This window comes from Neodiprion pinetum, chromosome 2 (assembly GCF_021155775.2).
Source record: "Neodiprion pinetum isolate iyNeoPine1 chromosome 2, iyNeoPine1.2, whole genome shotgun sequence".
Taxonomy (NCBI): domain Eukaryota; kingdom Metazoa; phylum Arthropoda; class Insecta; order Hymenoptera; family Diprionidae; genus Neodiprion; species Neodiprion pinetum.
The window spans coordinates 25,836,961-25,855,269 of NC_060233.1; the positions used below are offsets into that span (position 1 = coordinate 25,836,961).

General features: G+C 36.7%; 1 protein-coding gene across 1 annotated transcript in view; it reads left to right on the forward strand.

The window, feature by feature from the left end:
* Positions 1–18,309, forward strand: part of LOC124211714 (zwei Ig domain protein zig-8) — a 188,826-nt gene that overhangs the window by 164,294 nt on the left and 6,223 nt on the right. The window contains exons 3-6 of the mRNA XM_046611061.2: positions 696–886; positions 1,070–1,283; positions 14,046–14,232; positions 17,977–18,098. Coding sequence (XP_046467017.1) covers positions 696–886; positions 1,070–1,283; positions 14,046–14,232; positions 17,977–18,098 — 714 coding nt within the window. The remainder of the gene's footprint in view (positions 1–695; positions 887–1,069; positions 1,284–14,045; positions 14,233–17,976; positions 18,099–18,309) is intronic.

Sequence of the window (18,309 nt, forward strand, 5' to 3'; positions counted from 1 at the left end):
GCTGATACGTAAATCTATTTTGAATGACAAGTAAAGAAGAAGTTCTCTTAGAACTAAAACTCTTTCAAAACGATTGACGAATTAACACTTACCATTGGCATCAACTACTTATCAGTCATCTTTATTATCATCCGCCATTTATTGGTCGAACATTTTTTTTTTACTTACTCACATCTCGTTGTTCCATATCTTATATTTGGTTTTACCGATGACCACGACGCATTACGAAAAGGAAGCGAGAGCCACGTTACATGCGAAGTGTTCGCCCCGTTGGAAAATATTCTCATTACGTCGGAGTCTGGTTGTCGGCGCCATTTTATCACCACATAACCTAACTTTTTAATTTTAACGGAAGCAAATCGTAATTCTTGCGGTTTCAAACAACTCATGTCACATAAATTAATGAAACGTTATCAATAATATACCTGTTCTACCGTCCACGTACAAAGAAAACACGGTCAACGGTCAGCTGTCAGCCTTGTTGCATCAGTTTCATTTTTTTACCACCAGATGACGCATCGCAAAGTGACAATCCCGATAGCAGGGATGGCCAACTTGATCAGACCCCAGATCTTCCGTTTATTCGCCAGACTCCGTGTGATCTACCAATCTCAACTCTTTGCCACAGAATTAAATCAAAATTTTTTGATAAAGTCAAAAATGCGTGTTTTATAATCATTTTCTGTATTTCAAAGATGAACCGAGCCTGAAACTTCCTCCAATACGAATCCCGCACCTAAGGCATCACCACGTCACCCACTGGGGACCCTACTTCGAGAACGTGAAGAACGAGGATGTCAGCACCGGCGGTGTTCGCCACGTCGCTGTCCATCTAGGCACGACAGCAATGCTCGATTGTCGAGTCGCCATGCTGTCCGACAAGACGGTAAATGTTTTTCCAAGCTCTCTTCTTCGCTTCTTTGCAACGTCGTTATTCGTCTCCCTTTGCTGTAATCTCAGTTGAAACCGTAATTGAAAGAAAAAGTGTCACTCGAATTCTGAAAATTTCTATTTATAATTCATGCAAAATCGAAGCTTACAATTAGTGGTAACTCTAGTATGAAATCAGGTTATGTGGATGAGACGAAACGGGGAAAGAGTTTCCCTGCTGACGGTCGCGAAAAATACCTACAGCTCGGATCTGCGGTACAGTTTGTACTTCCAATACCCGAACAACTGGAGGCTGGCCATATCTTCGGTCCGACGAGAAGACCATGGACTCTATGTCTGCCAGGTGAATACCCATCCCCCAAGAATGCTCACGACGAACGTCACGATTTTAGGTAATTATTAATCATCATTACTCACTAACATATCTCTTTCGAAACGTATCTTGTTGGGGGTTTGAATTATAGACGAAAATTGATATTTTTTATGAATTTTATTACAAGATATTCTTATTCTTACATTGAGCGTTTATGTAATAATTTCAATACATTCGTAGGTTACGAAGGTGTCTCAGAATATAAGAATAAAAATGCTGGAATTATAAACGAAGGGTTTGATATCGATGCTTGGTTTGAATTCCTTCGGAAGTGGTTCAGTATCTACTGGATTCGTTCGACTACACGCCTCGATGGCTCTTTTTATTCAGAAGACTAATTTCTACAAGGTTGATGAAACAGATTTTCTTTTTTTTTTCAGTAGTCTCTCGAACATTGTCCTTTGTTAATCACATTTAATATCGACGTGATGTGGTAATATTAAGTATTTAACGATGCCAACATGATGAAAGTAAAATATTTCGGTGAATTTGTAGAAACTGGTCTTCTGAAAAAATGAGCCATCTTGGCGTGAAACAGAATGAATCTACTAGATCTTCAACCGTTTTGAAACGTTTTATCTAAGATTTTATTTATATTTCCAATGAACTCTATTCTTATCTTTTTAAAAAGATCCTAATAACCTACGAATATAATATTTTGGTAATCACTCAATGCACGACTATCAGGCAATAAAACCAATAAAAAGCATCGATTTTTGGCCGATTTCAAATAACCAACTGATTACCAATTTCGGCCAACTTCTTGATTAGTTCGATCTTAAATATCCGGGCATAAGTACCTCGGGTATATTAGATATATTTTAATATATCTGAATGCGTTTTGTACTCGTATATATTATTCATAAGTTGATCCATAAGTGAAAACACTGCAGGGTAACAAGTGAAATGAAAAATTTCGCAAGCAATTAAATTTTTCTAGAAACTCTTTCAGCGAAATATTTTTATAACGCGCCAAATCTATTTTATGTGAACTTTTTCACAATTTCAATATCAGCGAGATCTTTTTCAGAGCAGTGCGGCAAACGGACGTGTTCCAGGCATTGGAAACTTTGTTAAATCAATTTCTTAGCCTCTTCTTGCTCTCGTCTGGTCCAGATCACACAAGTCTGCAACTTTCCGTGTACGCAACTTTTCACACTCCGTTACCTCTCACGCGGCTATTCCTGCATGGATAAATTTGAAATTTCTCTCAAACATTTGATGAATTTCAAGTATTGCCAGGGTATCCGGTGCTGCTGTGAAAACCGAACGGATCGAGTCGGTTGGCCGGTGCGAACGACGAGGGACAACTTTAAATTGGCCCTAAAGTTACACGTGCTTGCAGAGTTTACAGGATTTATGTGGGTGTACATGTATGGACGAATATACAGGGGAAGGTGCCCGTCTGCTCGTTCACGCTACACGCGACATCCCGGGATCAAGCATCCAAACCCCAGTTGGATCAGTAACATTATTCGAATAACGCGTCAAAACGACACGTGTTCGGATACGGCAATGACAAGAATTACTTCTGCATGGTCCTTCGGTGATGCCTCGCTGTGACGCAGTTTTGACACTTCTATCCTGTTTTTTTTTTTTTTTTTGCTGTACATTGTAGCACGTGAAATATTACCGACGTGTTCACCGAAGCGAAGAAAATCGGGCGCCGAAGGAAGTTGGGCGCGAGAATGTGACAAACTAAAACAGAAGAAGATACAAAAAAAGAATCGTTCTCCTAGCTGTGAAGATCATTCTATCACGCTAGAACTGAACGACTGAACGAACTTACCTGTAACTTAAGTTCTATCGTTATTGTATGCAGGGCCTGTTTCTCTAGATCACACACGTGGATGTTCAAAGCTCGTTACGGCAGCCACGTTTTAGTTCAAATATATAGTCTCCAACATAATTCATCATTTCGTTAATCGTGCAGTGTTATGCTATCATTTGAACCGACTGATATAACTTGTTTTTCCAAAATGGAGAAGTAGCAGGGTCCTTGTCATACTTTACATGACGATTGAATGGAAGTCCTGCTTTGTCGGTGTTTTTTTTATTTCTCCTTTGGATATTTCTTTCTTCTTCTTTTATGTCACAGAGCAACTGCATCGTTTAGCTTGACAAGCCAGCTTTTTCTTATACCACGAGTGCTAATCTCTATCTCTTGAACATCAACTAGGCGGATGAATTGAGGCAATAAACCTGACAGAATAATTATTTCATCAAGGTACCCGATGATATCTTTAAAGCTGCCAGCATTTTTCCCGTAACTTTTGTGTGTCTTTCAATATTTGTCTCTCTCCCAAGACAGATCAGTTTCTATTCATTATAAGGTTCTTGTGTTCTTCTCCTAAATTTCCGAACTAGTTTGCTAAGCATACCTATGTAGATATAGAATATTTATAAATAATCTGTTGCTTATTGAATAGATGCTTTCCTCACTTGAAACATTTTCGAACTCAGGTATATGCAGGTTTCCCCAATATCTGATTCAGGACTCTGCTGGATGTAGTTTTACCCGTAAAAAATGAGGCCACAGGCTATTTTTGACTTTTTGACAGAATTCAACTCGTCAACAGTCGGAATTGACTGCAAATCAACTCTTACAAATTTTGTGAACAGTAATAAGTCCTGAAACATGTAGAATTATCAGTGAGTGATCCGTTCTTTTTTTCTTTTTTTTGCAAAGTCGGTACGAGTGACAGTTCATTATCAACAGTTGGATTCTTGGCAAACATCCGTAATATTTGTTAGCTCCTCGCGGAGGCTTTAAATGAAGCTGGATCGAGATACAATCATCTTCGGAACACTGTGACTTGAACAATAATCTGAAGTGGCAACATATTTTTTGAATCCAAACAATTATAGACTAGTGAAATTTACAGTCAGGCTGGATGGAGTATTAACTTTTTCTAAAAGTTCGAAATATAATGAGTCAAGTATCCAACGTAAAATGAAAATATCATTTTTTAGATCTATACATTTTTCACTTTCGGACTTTTTCAAAAAATCGAGAAAATGGTTGGATGATCAAGATTAAAATACCACTAGTCAATACGTCCAGATATTCTTTAACTCTTAGAGATTAACAACCTCGGATGAAAAGACCGCGCTTTAAATGCATAACGTCTCTTAACTTGGAGTTTCTAGCAATGCTTGTTCAACATGTACACTTGGAGAAAATGAATCCGAGACGGCTAATTTTTGCACTAGACACTTATGTTGGCAAGACGGAGAAACCTACAGCGCCACAGTCGGCCGAGCGTGAAACAAACTCAATCTCAATAAACATAACATGACCCATGACCGTCGAAGTGTATCTTCCTCACAACCTTCAGGCTCTTGACCAGTAACTTGATGATATGATATTTCCTAGTTCATGGACAAGGCTCTGTCTGGCAAAGGACTCTCACTCTTAAATAGTGGCCTGAATATGTGTGGTACCATTCAAGAGGTTACATATGCGGAAGGATGCGTCGGTGAGGGTCAAAGTATTTGACTCACCGACGAATCCTTCCACATATTTAAGAAAATTCAAGGGTCACGAAAAATTCACATTAAGAGGTTACGCGCCCGTCTGGCTCAAAAAAGTCCCACATGAGTTCAAATTATAACGAATGATGTTTATTGATGAATGGTGGGACTTTACATTTCGTCTCATCACGAAATTCCGTCGGTTTACCTTGTTCATAGATAGTCTGTTATCTAGAGAGGACTTTTCATACACATATGTGTCTAACTTGTCTATCGAACCTTAGCCTAACTACTTTGCATTCACGTTACAACGTATGCAAGATGTGTTTATTTCGGTAATAACTCCCGTAAAAAAAGGTAAGAGACCTGACTAGTTATCGAAAGTGAATAATTGATTCACGTTTGCATACTCGTGCACACATCTTGATGTAACCTATAAGCTCCCGTCCTGTAAGATAAAGTTCCAAATCTGAGCAAAACTCACAGGAGTCCAGGACGAAATTGCCTTTTCTCCGATGGGCTGCGCTTCTGCCAGCGCCGAGCGCGACATTCTTTGTTTGACAAGAGACTAACTTTCCTTCTCTCTCTTCTACTGCTCTGCTACAGCAACCGACTCCACTGGCACAAAGCAAAGAATGGGGTTTTTACTCCTGGAAGTGGGCGTAAAAAGCTTAAAAACTGCGACGCCTTCGGTGGGAAAAGGAAGTACTATGTATGTTATGTAGAGCAAGAGGTATGAAATACAATTTTTGTGTACGTAACTCAACGATACTTTTTTCAAAAACATGTGGTTAATTTGAACACAGGCTCGAACTTGTGTGGAAAAATGTTGTAATTCTTTACTTGTATTATTCCGTCGTTATTTTGTTGTTTTTTGTATTTTTACGCAGGATTTTTGTTCCTATACGCTTCAGGGGATTCTTATTATTCGGAGTTTGACAGCATGCACCAAGTATATTCGTTGGTGAAAAAATAAATAAATTCAATACGATCCGTCCATAAAAAATTCAAACGACCAAATTGATTGAACCTATTGAAATGAACGTCACTTGAATCAAATAAATCGGAGAACTTGGCGACTGTGAGTTTTTTGCTTCTCGTTGTGCTACAGGTGTCAAGAGAAAAATAATATTGCCAGTTTCGATTATTCGTAAGTTTCCGGAAAAATATACACAGTTAAAATTTATCAGTACAGGGCATAAATGTTTTAGACAAACATTGAGAAAAAATGAAAAAAAAAAAAAACAAAACTTATACAGAAATAAACAAAGTGTAAATGTAACCGATGTACGTGGAAGTTTTTACAGAGAGAAAAATTGTACGGAAATACATGAATATCTATGCGAACAATTTTCCCACGATTCGCCGAAGAAATGAAGAATTCTATGGAATGATTATTGAAAATTTAAGAATGAGAATCTATTGGTTGAATATGTATTCCTGTATGTTTTCCACAATCTCATGGAGCAGAGTTAAATATACAACTCATATTAGTTACTTATTAGAAGAGCTTAAGCAATAATTTACTCTGAGACTAATATACACGGAGACGTAAATTTTGAACATTTTCCTTTGAACAAAGTTCTACGGCACGCGAGTAGGGGCAAGCAGATTAAATCTCGTTCGCTTAAGATAATCAGGCTAATTCCATTCTTCGCTATGATTAATAGTATCGTCGTTTTCCGACTACAATAATTTATCATTTCCTATGTAACATTAAATTTGAGAAGCTCAATTTCGCCTTCATACACACACGTAATCCGGTGACCGTAATTAAGGTACATTTCACGGTATCTTTTTTTCTCCTTTTACTGTACTAAAAAAATTGTTAAGTATAGATACCAGTCATTCAGTATACTATCAGTTTCGAAAAATTATTTTATTCTTAAGACTACAGCAGATTGTGCAACGAAGTGTAAATTTTTGGATCGATATTGTTCGCTACCCATTTAAATTACGGATAACTCACTCTTACCATGAAATCCTAAGCTGCAATGGATGCAAGTTAGCGGTGCAGAATTCGATCGGAAAATTTTAATTACTCTCTTATTTGTAAGTTACAAGAAGTATTGATTAAATAGATATGGAACGTACTGACGGGTCGACAAACCGTGTTGACACTAAAACGTGATACAACAAAGTTTGGAATAGTGACAGTGAAGCTAGTCTAGTTACATCCAACTGAAAAAGTTCCCGTAATACAGGAAAATATTTGGAAATTCTTAATTTAAACTGTAAGCACCCAAACATCAAGAATCGCAGCCAAGTTCACTCAGTCCATGCCATAAGACTGAAACTTGCAGCCATAGTTAGCTTGTAGATAAAATTATGTAGCGCGGTTCAATGTTTACGAATTGATGAAAGTTTTAGATTTTCATGAAATTGAATGAAATTTTGCCTTATGCGATTCATTGCCTGCCTTTTTTAACAAATATTAATGCGTATGGCCGCTAACTTTGGCTACTGATTTCAACTTCATGGCCGGCGCTTGCCAGCTGTTCCCGAGCAAACTCGATAGTGACGTCCCCACACGCGAAATCTCCCAAGACACTGAATATTTTTTGTAGAGATTCACACGGTAGCAAGAACTCGTATAGTGTAGTATTACATTGATTTGATCCCGAAATTTTAATGCAATCGAACAAGTATGCCTTGAGTTATTTCCAATTGAAGATGACAAGTGGCAGACCATTGTAGGTGTAAAACATTACTGCCAAGTTCCAGATTAATTACACCAGCCATAAAATTAAAACCTAGATCCTAGATGGCAAAAAAAGGACAAACGTATACCACTGAAAAACGAAGTACAAAAAGTTGTAAAATCGGGGTATGGCACCAAGCACACTGCGTCATCTTAAAATTATGCTTTATCTGATCAGAAATTGCTTTTGGATTACAAAGTAATAGGTGGAACCAACATTTGAAATTATTTACGGAAAGATCACTCGGCGATCCCATGTATTTCATGCATTTAATTAAAAAATTTCGTACTGATTGTTTGATTTCAATGACCAATATTTGATTTCATTTGTAAGTGAATTTTTACCGATTATCCGAGTTAAACTGGGCTGGATGGCAGCTTCGTTTTTGTTCTGAAACACGAGTTTTTCATCTGTAAATCGAGACGACTATACGTATTCGATTTTTGTTTTACCAATTCACGAACTCAAAAAAAAAAAAAAAACCGTTTCAGACAATTTACAGGGTATTCATTTATAAATAGAATGAGCTATTACAAAAACAGAATCATGTGTTTTCTCTGCAGTTGTTATTAAGTATCAATATGTTTACAGTTAAAATACAATATAAAAAAAAATCTGGTGAACAGGGACTTTTCCAATTAAATTTAACTAATTTGCTTCAATTGCACTTTCCAAGCCATTGTTTTTTCATGTTTCGATTGCAACACATTTTTTATCAGGCTGTCTCTTATGACGTCTCATACATCCTTACGAATAAAAAACGGTATTCAAGTCGAGAAACAGCTCGATCGATAAAGCGCCGAAGGCTGACCTTTCTGTACAATGCCTTTTTTTGGTCTGCCTTTTTAGGGCGTATGTCGAGAGTGCTAAACGTGGGTGAAACCACCTATCCGCACTCATATGGAGAGTACCAGACCTCCGGACCACAGATTGATATGAAACTTCTAGGGGTGTGTTTCTTTCACCCAAAATATGGAGCTTTTGAATATGAAGTTATATCCATTGTGCCTTCATTCGCTCTGTCTTGAATACATCAGATTGTAGAAAGTTCGCAGCTTATACTTCACTAGACTGTAAAAAAATGCGCCGTGAATTTCTAAAGAATATTTTTTAGCGTCAATCTAACACTATCTGACATTCAAGTTCTGAATTGACCACAAATATTATTGTTCTATAGTAGTTCGCATTGGTCACTATTGGTAAACTTTAACACCGCCAATTTTTACAGTATATGACTCTGAAATGATAATATATCCGTTTACACTTGAAACTATGAGAACCTGACACGGACGCTTCGAGAGAGGACAGTGAAAAGTAATATTTTAGCTGAAAATTCAATAGTACATAAGAATTTCAATTCCGAAAATTCAGATCCTTGAATTCTAACGCTATACGTCCGTGATATTTTCCCTACAATTAGCCTTGCACCCTAACGCAGTAAAACGAAAGTAAAGCCATTGGTTCACATGGAGATTGGATTTATTAAATTCACGGATTATGTTAACAATGTCACGTGGGCAATAATAAATCCAGAATAAATGATAGCATCCCGATTAAAAATGTGTCCATTCGGAAATTTTTACCGGCCTCGCAGCCCAATTATAAATCCATTTTTGACTCTTCATCTATACTTGGATACTTGCTCTAAAACATTTAGGTCGGAACTTCGAATATCTGGTAGGAACTTCGATTGTTTTTGCTAATTTGATGTCACCTCGAATTATTCTCTTTTTGGTCGTCAAATTAGAAATTTAGATTTTTTATATTTTCAACTTGACAGACCAGTCATGGTAATTCGAGTGCATTAAACTCAACGACGAAATTACATTGACTGCCTGTTGTAGTGTTCATAATAAGATGAAGCGAAATATGCTATTAATGATGCAATAAATCACTACGATAACGATTAATGATCGCGATTATACGGTAATAAAATAAGAATTCGTTAGTCGAGTCTTGAGATAAAAAATCGAATACATGAAATGTCATTTTTCATCCCCCCCCGGAGAGGGTGGAGGGGGTTATCCGCGTTATGAACAATTGGGCACATGTTTTTCTGACCTAAGAAACATTTCTGAACGGATAGTTTGACAACCCCGAGACAGAGGCATTTGGCACCTCTTAACCAGGTATACCCTTTGGGAGGGTGGCTTTCGTCATCAATGCAACCGAATGTTATCTAAACGAATAAGCTCCCCAATTGTTGCTTGCGGAGAGCTTTGTTATATTAAATAAGACGAAGTGAATCAAAATAGTACCAATTCAATGGGAACTTGGTTGTACGTATATAGAGGTAGTTCACCCTCTATGTGACATTAATTCGAAAAACGCAAAAATACGTATCTCCTACACTTTTTTCTGCTCTTTCAAATGCAATTAATTGCTTTCAAATACGAGCAACGGTTTTTTGCTTACAAATAATCTGCAACTTTCAACCCCTATAATTTTTGACCATTCAACCCCCGCCGTGATCGATAAAATGCATTTTTCACTACTCGCCACGACAATTATCCTTCAATTGGTTTCATTCAAATATCTCAATTAATAGCATGCGACTTTGGCCGTCTTAAAACGTTTTTCCGTAGATAAAAAAACAAAAAAAAAAAAAATACGTGACTCTTAGATTTCGATCAAGAATACCATATCCTAAAATGAACCAAAGCGGCGGAGGGGCAGGGGGAAGGGCGGGGGGGGGCGTCTGAGACCTTTTCTCGTGAGTCTGCGATCCGTATCTTATAATGTTACCGTAAATCAAGAAACGACTCTTTTCCTTTATGTCGTACACAAGAAATTTATGTAATCACGAAAAATCGTATCTAGGTATATTGTTCGTGTGTTCTCTCGACGTTTCTAACATGAGTTTTACGGTACGACCTCTTGCAGAGCAATCGAACGTCCCGAGTCCTTTAATTTATAAATATAAATATTTTCGCTCTCAAACGTACATCCTGTTCATTGACATTTCGCGTCTTGATCGCTCGTCTGTACTCTGACGTCACGTAAACATTTCATTCCGAACGCAATGGTACAGAAACTGCAAGGCTAACAATTTCCGGCATACGTGACATATCGGATGCTTTATGTGCGGTCAATCGCGATGTATGTTAAACGTCATAACCAACAGATTACGATCGTCTGTCTATATTTGTAATAAGATACGCGATGTTCACCGGGATTCCCAGATTAAAATAAGGAAACGATGGAAACTAGAGGTTAAATCGTAACACGCGTTCCAGTTGCCAGGCGAAACTTATACGGAATGAAATGGAGAAAGACGGTCGAGATGGGTATGGGTGTACATTTCTTCCGTGTGAATATATGCAGAAACGGTCTAGGCGGAATATCGTTCCCAGATACTGCCTGAAGGAGAAGCAGAATCACTCGGGAACGAGAAATATCAGACGGCGACAGAAAGCTCGCGAATTACAGAAAAAAAAAAAAAAAAAAACGGGGGGGATAAAAAATATATTCGTCCGCGTCGCACGACGACGATGGTAAAAGATATTTGCCTTGAAGGAAGAAGGGATCTTTCATTTCTCTCGTAAAACGTCTATCTCGTACAGGTATGCAATGTAAATACAGACGTGTGTATATGATACACGTATAGGATTCTATAAATCTGTACCTACGTCGAATGGCAGATCCAAGTGTGCGTGAGAGGATTTTTTTTTAAATGGAGATGGGAAAGCTGAGGGATAATGATGGGGGTAAAGGTACGAAGAAGGTCGAGATATGGGAACTTGAAAACGAAAACGAACTTGATCCTGCGTTATTATAAAGTTGCCAGTTATTGATTATAATATCCCGTTAACAAAGCGGTTCGGATGAATCGCCAAGTAAGCCCGTAACTTTTCTTCTGTACGCAGTTTAAAGTAGATTTTTTTCCGCCTGCTCTTCTTTTATCCTCCTCCCTACTTCCTGTCTACGTAATTCGGAAGCGGCAACGTAAACGCGGATGCTCACAAACCGCCGGAGTACCTGCGAAAGTAACCCAATTAAAAGCTACGCTTTGCTGTGCAGCGAGCTGATTTTATTCGATTAGGACGGAATTAATAAGAAGCAAAGCAAAGAGAACGGGGGAAAATTCGAATAAAATACGGGCAAACGTTGTTTTCAGTGACTCGAGCTTAAAGCTCCGTGCGTAGAAATTTAGCGATGATTATTTGTTACTAGATTCGAAACCGCCACTCGCCGATGCTTTTTCCGGGTTACTTTACACTTAAAGCTCGAAACTTTGATTTCATTGCGTTACTGTAAAGTACATTGGACAATCGTTAAAACATTTTTGAAGACGGATTGCAGGTCATAGATCTAAAATTAAATTTCAAGATTCTGACAGCTGTGCACTTGCATCCCATTTTCTTGTCTCAGGTCATAAGTTGTCAATCCATCGGTATCATTTGTAATCTCGCCGTGAAAAGTTTTTCTGGAACATAATATGTAATAATTCACCACCTAGTTTGCAGATATTGGGATATTTATTTTTCATTTCGCAATATTTGAAATTTCGACACACATAACCTCAATGATACGTTATAAGCTTCGATGCGATCAAAAATTTGTGAATCACACTTTATTCAAGCTTGAATTAACTGCTCTGATTAACACGAATTTCGAGTCTGGATTCTAGATGTCAAATTTTGATTTCTTCTACGTAACTAATGCATGAAAAAATGGTTTTATTAGATGAAGTTTGCTTTTTATATTGCAACGTGCTGCCACCTGCTGTTTATACTATCAACAAAAAACTTGAAGACTTATTCATCAACGTAAAAAAATCAAACGCAAATTTTGTAAGTATTAAATGAATATGTTGTTTATTAATCTATGTATAAAACGAAAATTTATTCATTTAAATATAAACTCAAAACAAAATTATTTTTTTTCTTTTGTTGACTTGCGTTATTTCTATACAATGTCAAGCTAAACATTCAAAGAAAATATTAGAATTTATACAATGTTTTTCTAGCCCGAAGACGAACGGATTTGGAATACGATTTATTTAAGTTTCTTTATTCATGTAGGTTAAATTTAACACAAGATAAAATCCATTCAACAAAACAAACACATCTTTCCGGAATTTTCATTCAACAGAATTCCGTCAATTAACTTCATTTTTCATCTTCATCTAGATAAATCAGATTTTCATCTCCATCTTTTTTATGGTATGAAGATAAGATAAACTGCTTGTATTAAAACGACGGTGATACCATTCGGAGTCATTCTGCGAAAATAAATGGTTCAATGAAAACGTCTTTCTGGAAGAAACGCTTCGCAATCTGCGATCATTGAGAGAGGGAGTCGAAAGATAATTTTTTTTTCAGTCAGTGAAAAAAATATTTTGTTGCTTGAATTAAACACTGACATGATCTCAACAAATCCTTTGGCGCTACGAAAGATCTGCGCTGTCTAGTTGATCCTGCCGAATATTTTTCTGCCTCTGTAAAATGTTATTCGCAGAAACAACATTCGTTCGTGTGATACGCAAAGAACTGTTTTATGAAATAAATCATTATTGTTTTTTTTTTTTCAATTTATTAAGAATCTCCTGATCTTATAATTACTTGTTTTATTATCGAGATAAGAATTAAAATAAGCTTATCTTTTACAGAGATAATTTTATGGAAAATTATCTTTCACCTTACGTAGATGAATTTTTATACTATTCGTACAACTTATCTTCTTCTAGACGATAACACTCATCATTTTGTACCACTGGCTGTTCTGTTGCGTAACCTATAAATTTGTCGGAAGAATTATGTACTTGTACATAGTTTAATTTCTTCATTCATTGTATCTACACAAACCGAGATAGATGATAACCAATTCAAGGCCGTCAGTGTCGTCTGCTACTATCTATTTAACCCGCATAACAAACGCATGAGAGACTTTGAATAGGCAGGATCCACCTCTTCGTTTACTCGCATGCTTCAGAGGTACAGAAAATATTCATCCTCACTTCAACACCGATTCTGTGTGAAATATTGACGATGAAGGAGAAGAAAAAAATTCCACGTTCATTTACGATCTAGGATTATTGTCATCAAGAAAACAAGACAAAGTTACCGTATAAACACCACTGGAATAATATTGCACAGAATAGTTGAAGATTGTTATTATTGACTTGCGATGAGGTCTTGTTTTTGTTTGTAGGTGCAGTTTTTATGGGGCCCTGAACTAGAGATGAAACTTCAACCCTGTTAGTCATCTCCACACCCCGCCTTTAGCGCTATAAAATATATACTCAAATCATCATGGAAAATCATGAGAGAACCTTAACTCTCGTCTGACACTTTCAATTTTATTTCATACTGTGTTTTAGAACGTTTAAACATCATATCTCGAAATAATCAGGTCTCATTCTTCTCATTGTCAGTTGTTGCAAGATTTCAGGCTAGCGCGTCATAATTTCAACGACAGATGTTGCTAAAACACCAAAATTCGATCTATTATGTTACTATTGATATTAAATTTACGAAATTGTGCGTCACGTATCCTGAAAACGTTTCCTCGATTTTTCTCAAAGTTTTAGGCTTCTTGTAGTATACCAGCTGTATAATTGTTTGATCAAACCCTAACGAAAGGAAAAACAAACCTGATTCCAGCACCCGAGATAAGGATTCTGGACGAAGCGGGTCACGAGGTGGCGGACCGTTACTACAAGACAGGAAGTGGAGTGGAGCTTGCGTGTATTGTCCGAAGCTCGTGGCGCACGATTGGAAACCTGGTTCCCACGTGGTTGAAAAATGGTGCGAAAATTCCTGACCACGTAAAAATTTACCATGTCAACGGGTGAGCAAAACACTTTTAGTCATTTTCGTGTGTTAATATATTTCGGTTGAGTTATTTTCATAATTTGTAACCTAGCATTTCTCTGCATTTAACGTTCTTGCTTTCCAGAATCAAGAATTTGGTTGCACGAGGTTCCCTTTTTTTGTACGGGAGACAAAAATATTTTTTTCCAATCAAATTTTATTTAACTCACATACGTTAGATTGGATTCTTTGTGCATCTAGAGAAAATTCGTGTTGTTCCAAACCAAGTCTGAATGGGATTTTGCGAATTTTCAAAATAAAATTGGAAATTCCGACTGGACTATTTCTTTGTTTGTGTATCAAAAATTACGGTTCATTTTCAGGCATGATTTTGAAAATATTGAACGTTGTCGTAAAAAGTTTATGATGTAAAGAGGATCGAGGTTCGAATAGAGCGAAAGCCCGCAAAGTTGTGAAAAAAATTTATACAGATTTATAGCTTAAAATTAGAAGTATATTACTGCGCAGTTCATAAAAATAGATTGTGGCAAACTCACAATCAGTAATCAAAAATTCGATAACCTTTACGATTTTTCAGAGAACACCGGTGTCAATTTTTATAATTCCCAATTTTTAAATACCATCAGTCATAATTTGAACGAATATTAGACGAAAAACACTATCTTGGTTAAAATTGTATTACGTAACTTTTCAACCCTTCATTACTTCTGGATAAAAATTGCGAAAGTTTCAATATGATAAAAATATGTACATGCACATACCTACATAAGTAAAGCATCGTCTCTTTTATTCTTCTTTTATAAAACAACAATTGTTTTCGACCAGCAAAATATGTATGAAAAATTGAAAAGTCGTCAAACGTCGCAATTAATTTTCTGTTATAACTTTTTTATTCCACCAATAATCAGTCTTCCGATATTCCATCTCTGGTTAATCATCAATGGGGATTCTTCCGTTGAAAAATTAACAAGAATATGTGAACTCGTCGGTTACATTTTGCAATAAGTATAAAATGTTTTGGCATAGCTGTTACGCACATCCGTTTGACGGTGTGTTCGCAAAGTTCGTTGATTAGGTAACCCGTAACTTTTACATTTATACGGTGTGTAACGAAAATGAGACGGTCGAGAGCTACGGACGTGACAGAGAAAGAAACTCTCCAAAAAAATATTTGCAGGAGATCCCCCTGAGGGATCTCCTAGAGGAAATAGGTCAGGGATCGCCTGCAAGTATAAACTCCAAATTAAAGGTATACAGAGATAAATTCGTTTTCAACTTCGAGTAAAAGTTAGAAATTACACCCAACTTCTGGAGGTCAAAGAAGGAACATCGGTGTGGTGTCCCTCTTCGATTCCGTTACATCTCACGTGTGTTTCAGAACATTGAAAACTAAAGGACGCGTATTTTTTTATCGCCGGAAAAATAGTTTCAAGGGATAAAAACGGTTCTTAAAGATGGGCCCGCAACGGGGTTGCTTCTCAGTTTTTAACAGAAGCGCTTGATGCGTTTGAATGAAACCAACGCTGAAATGTTTCATTCGTGAGTGAAAACATTTCAGCGTTGGTTTCATTCAAGTACATCAAGGGCATCGAGAAATCACCCCATTAGGCGCACGTCTTTGGGGGTCGTTTTCATCTCTTTGAACCGTTTTTATGCCGATAGAAAAAATACGTGTCATTTGGTCTTCAATGTTCTAGAACATTCATGAGTTGTAACGAATTCTAAAGAGGACATCAAATTGTTAGCTGCGCAACACACGTTACTCCCAGCTAGATATGCAAGGCATTCGAAATGTCACCTTGTACACATCGACCGTGATGCGATGTTGCTTTATGGCACAGACATCGAAATTTTCCACGATTTGAAATGCGTATAGATAATCGCGGATGGATTTTGTGAGTGATATCTCGATATGTCTTTCTGACAATGAGAATAATTTATCAAAATTTTAGTCCTTTTGCATACTCGAAGTCAATACCAGCGCGTCTAGCAGAGTTGTAGATGAAAATTCCATGAATTTTCCTGGTTTTTCGAATCTGAAAATAGTTTTAACCTAACCGACGATGCGATATTACTTGGAGAATCGACATAATTTACGAGTACGCGCTGTGCATCAGTTATTTAATCAAGTCAAATCACGAAGTCTGGAATACTTTTATCTTGAGAATGTGTGGAATGAAAAAAAAATTTAACCGTGGAGATCGAAAATATATCTCACATTGTTCACGGTAAAGGAAATAAACGTGTATACATATATGAAAAATGAGAGAATTATTACACAATTTTCTTTAAATCTATAAATATTAATCAACCCTTTAGCAGTGTTGCGAGAATGAGATTTCGTGCCACTTTTGTGTCAGAAAAAAAAAATTTGATAAATTTATCCTGTAATCTCAGTGTTACGGTTTCTGAGGCCGCAGAACTTGAATCTGAAATTAGATTTCCAAAATTCAAAATGGCCGATCCAAGTCGGATTTTTGATTTAGGTCTGACAATAAGATTCAGCTTGATACATCGCTGAGCATCATTTAAGCATGTCACTAATTCAGCTATGATTGTCTTTGTATAAATTTGATAATTATACAAAAAATATTTATACAAATTGTTGAGGAAATTCTTGTTGAAATGATATAATTTTTACGAAAAAATCATAACTAATCGCATCGTTACCCACCTAGATTATTCTTCAACATTTTGTGAGTTCCCGTTACAGAGTTTCCAGCAGCCAAAGTTCGATAGTTCTCAAAATCCAAGAATCTTCGACAACTTGGACACTTTTAATTATTTTTTTTGCGAAATTCTTTAAGGAAAGCAAAATATTTTAAGCGATTACTCGAGGATTGTACCTTCAATGGTTGACAAGTTATAAATTGTCCGTCGTATTTCGCTGAGAGTTTTCAAGATGAACGTTTTGTCTTTTGTTACATATTTTTCAATCGTTTGGTATTACCTTTTGATTAGCGAATGCAGTTACTTCGAATTCATAGAAAATGTAACCACATGGCGAGAATAATCAACATTCCTTTCCCGTTTGTCTGAAGTGAACCAACGAAAAAATAAATATTGTGCGGCTTGGAGTTCACTTAAAAAAACCTCACGAAATCCATTCGACCTTACGAATTGCTCTAGGATCCATCGAATCCTCATGAAATTTAGTCAGGATCTTCGGGCCCGTTTCGCTTGATTCAATCAATAACTGAGATTGCATAAAATTCAAGGTACATACACGTATAGTAATTTTGTTGCAGTTACTTGTCGTTAAAGTGCGTGAAGTTCTTCTTTCGCACAAATTAATTACAGAGTACGTTAGAATAACGGCATAATATTCTTTAGTAAAAAGCATTCATTTTACACATAGTAACATATGCGAAGAACATTTTGTACAATTTATTTTTTCTTAATTACTTAAACTCACTCATCAAATCCGGAAATCGTTGCGTTCGAATGATTCTAATTAATATCCCATGTACCGATGAAATATGTTCCACGGAAATCGTAACGTGACACTACAATTACCGATTCTGTGCCAATTACGGAATTTCGTTTTCAAATATTCTCCAATAGGCGAATAATCAAGAATAGTTATTCTTTCGTCTCTAGATTTTTATACAATACCGGCAAAAGCTTTTGAAAATATTTTATTCGTCATTCGTCATCTTTCAAAATCAAATCCCTGGTGATAAAAATACTTTCCTGATACGCATTTAAACATAGCCGCAAATTGGTGATCCCAATTTTTCATTCTTTCCTTTTTCATCAGATCTGCTGAAAAGCTCGTCACCAGAATCTACATAGAAAGCGCAGCAAAGAGCGACAGCGGTGAATACACCTGCAGCTTTGACCAGCACAGCACTTCTTTGGTGCATCTGCACGTTTTGAACGGTAAGTGATAGGAGTAAATTACTGCATCGTGAACATGAAAAAATACAATTATACGTCAAGGTCTTGCATTTTTCGGTTTCTCTTAGGTTGTTTAAACATTAATTTACGAATTCAAATGTCATTTTCTATGTTGACCTTCGGTGTTTCTGACTTTTCAGAAACCATGTTGTATGCGTGTTTTTCTCACGATATAAAACTCGCCACAAAACCT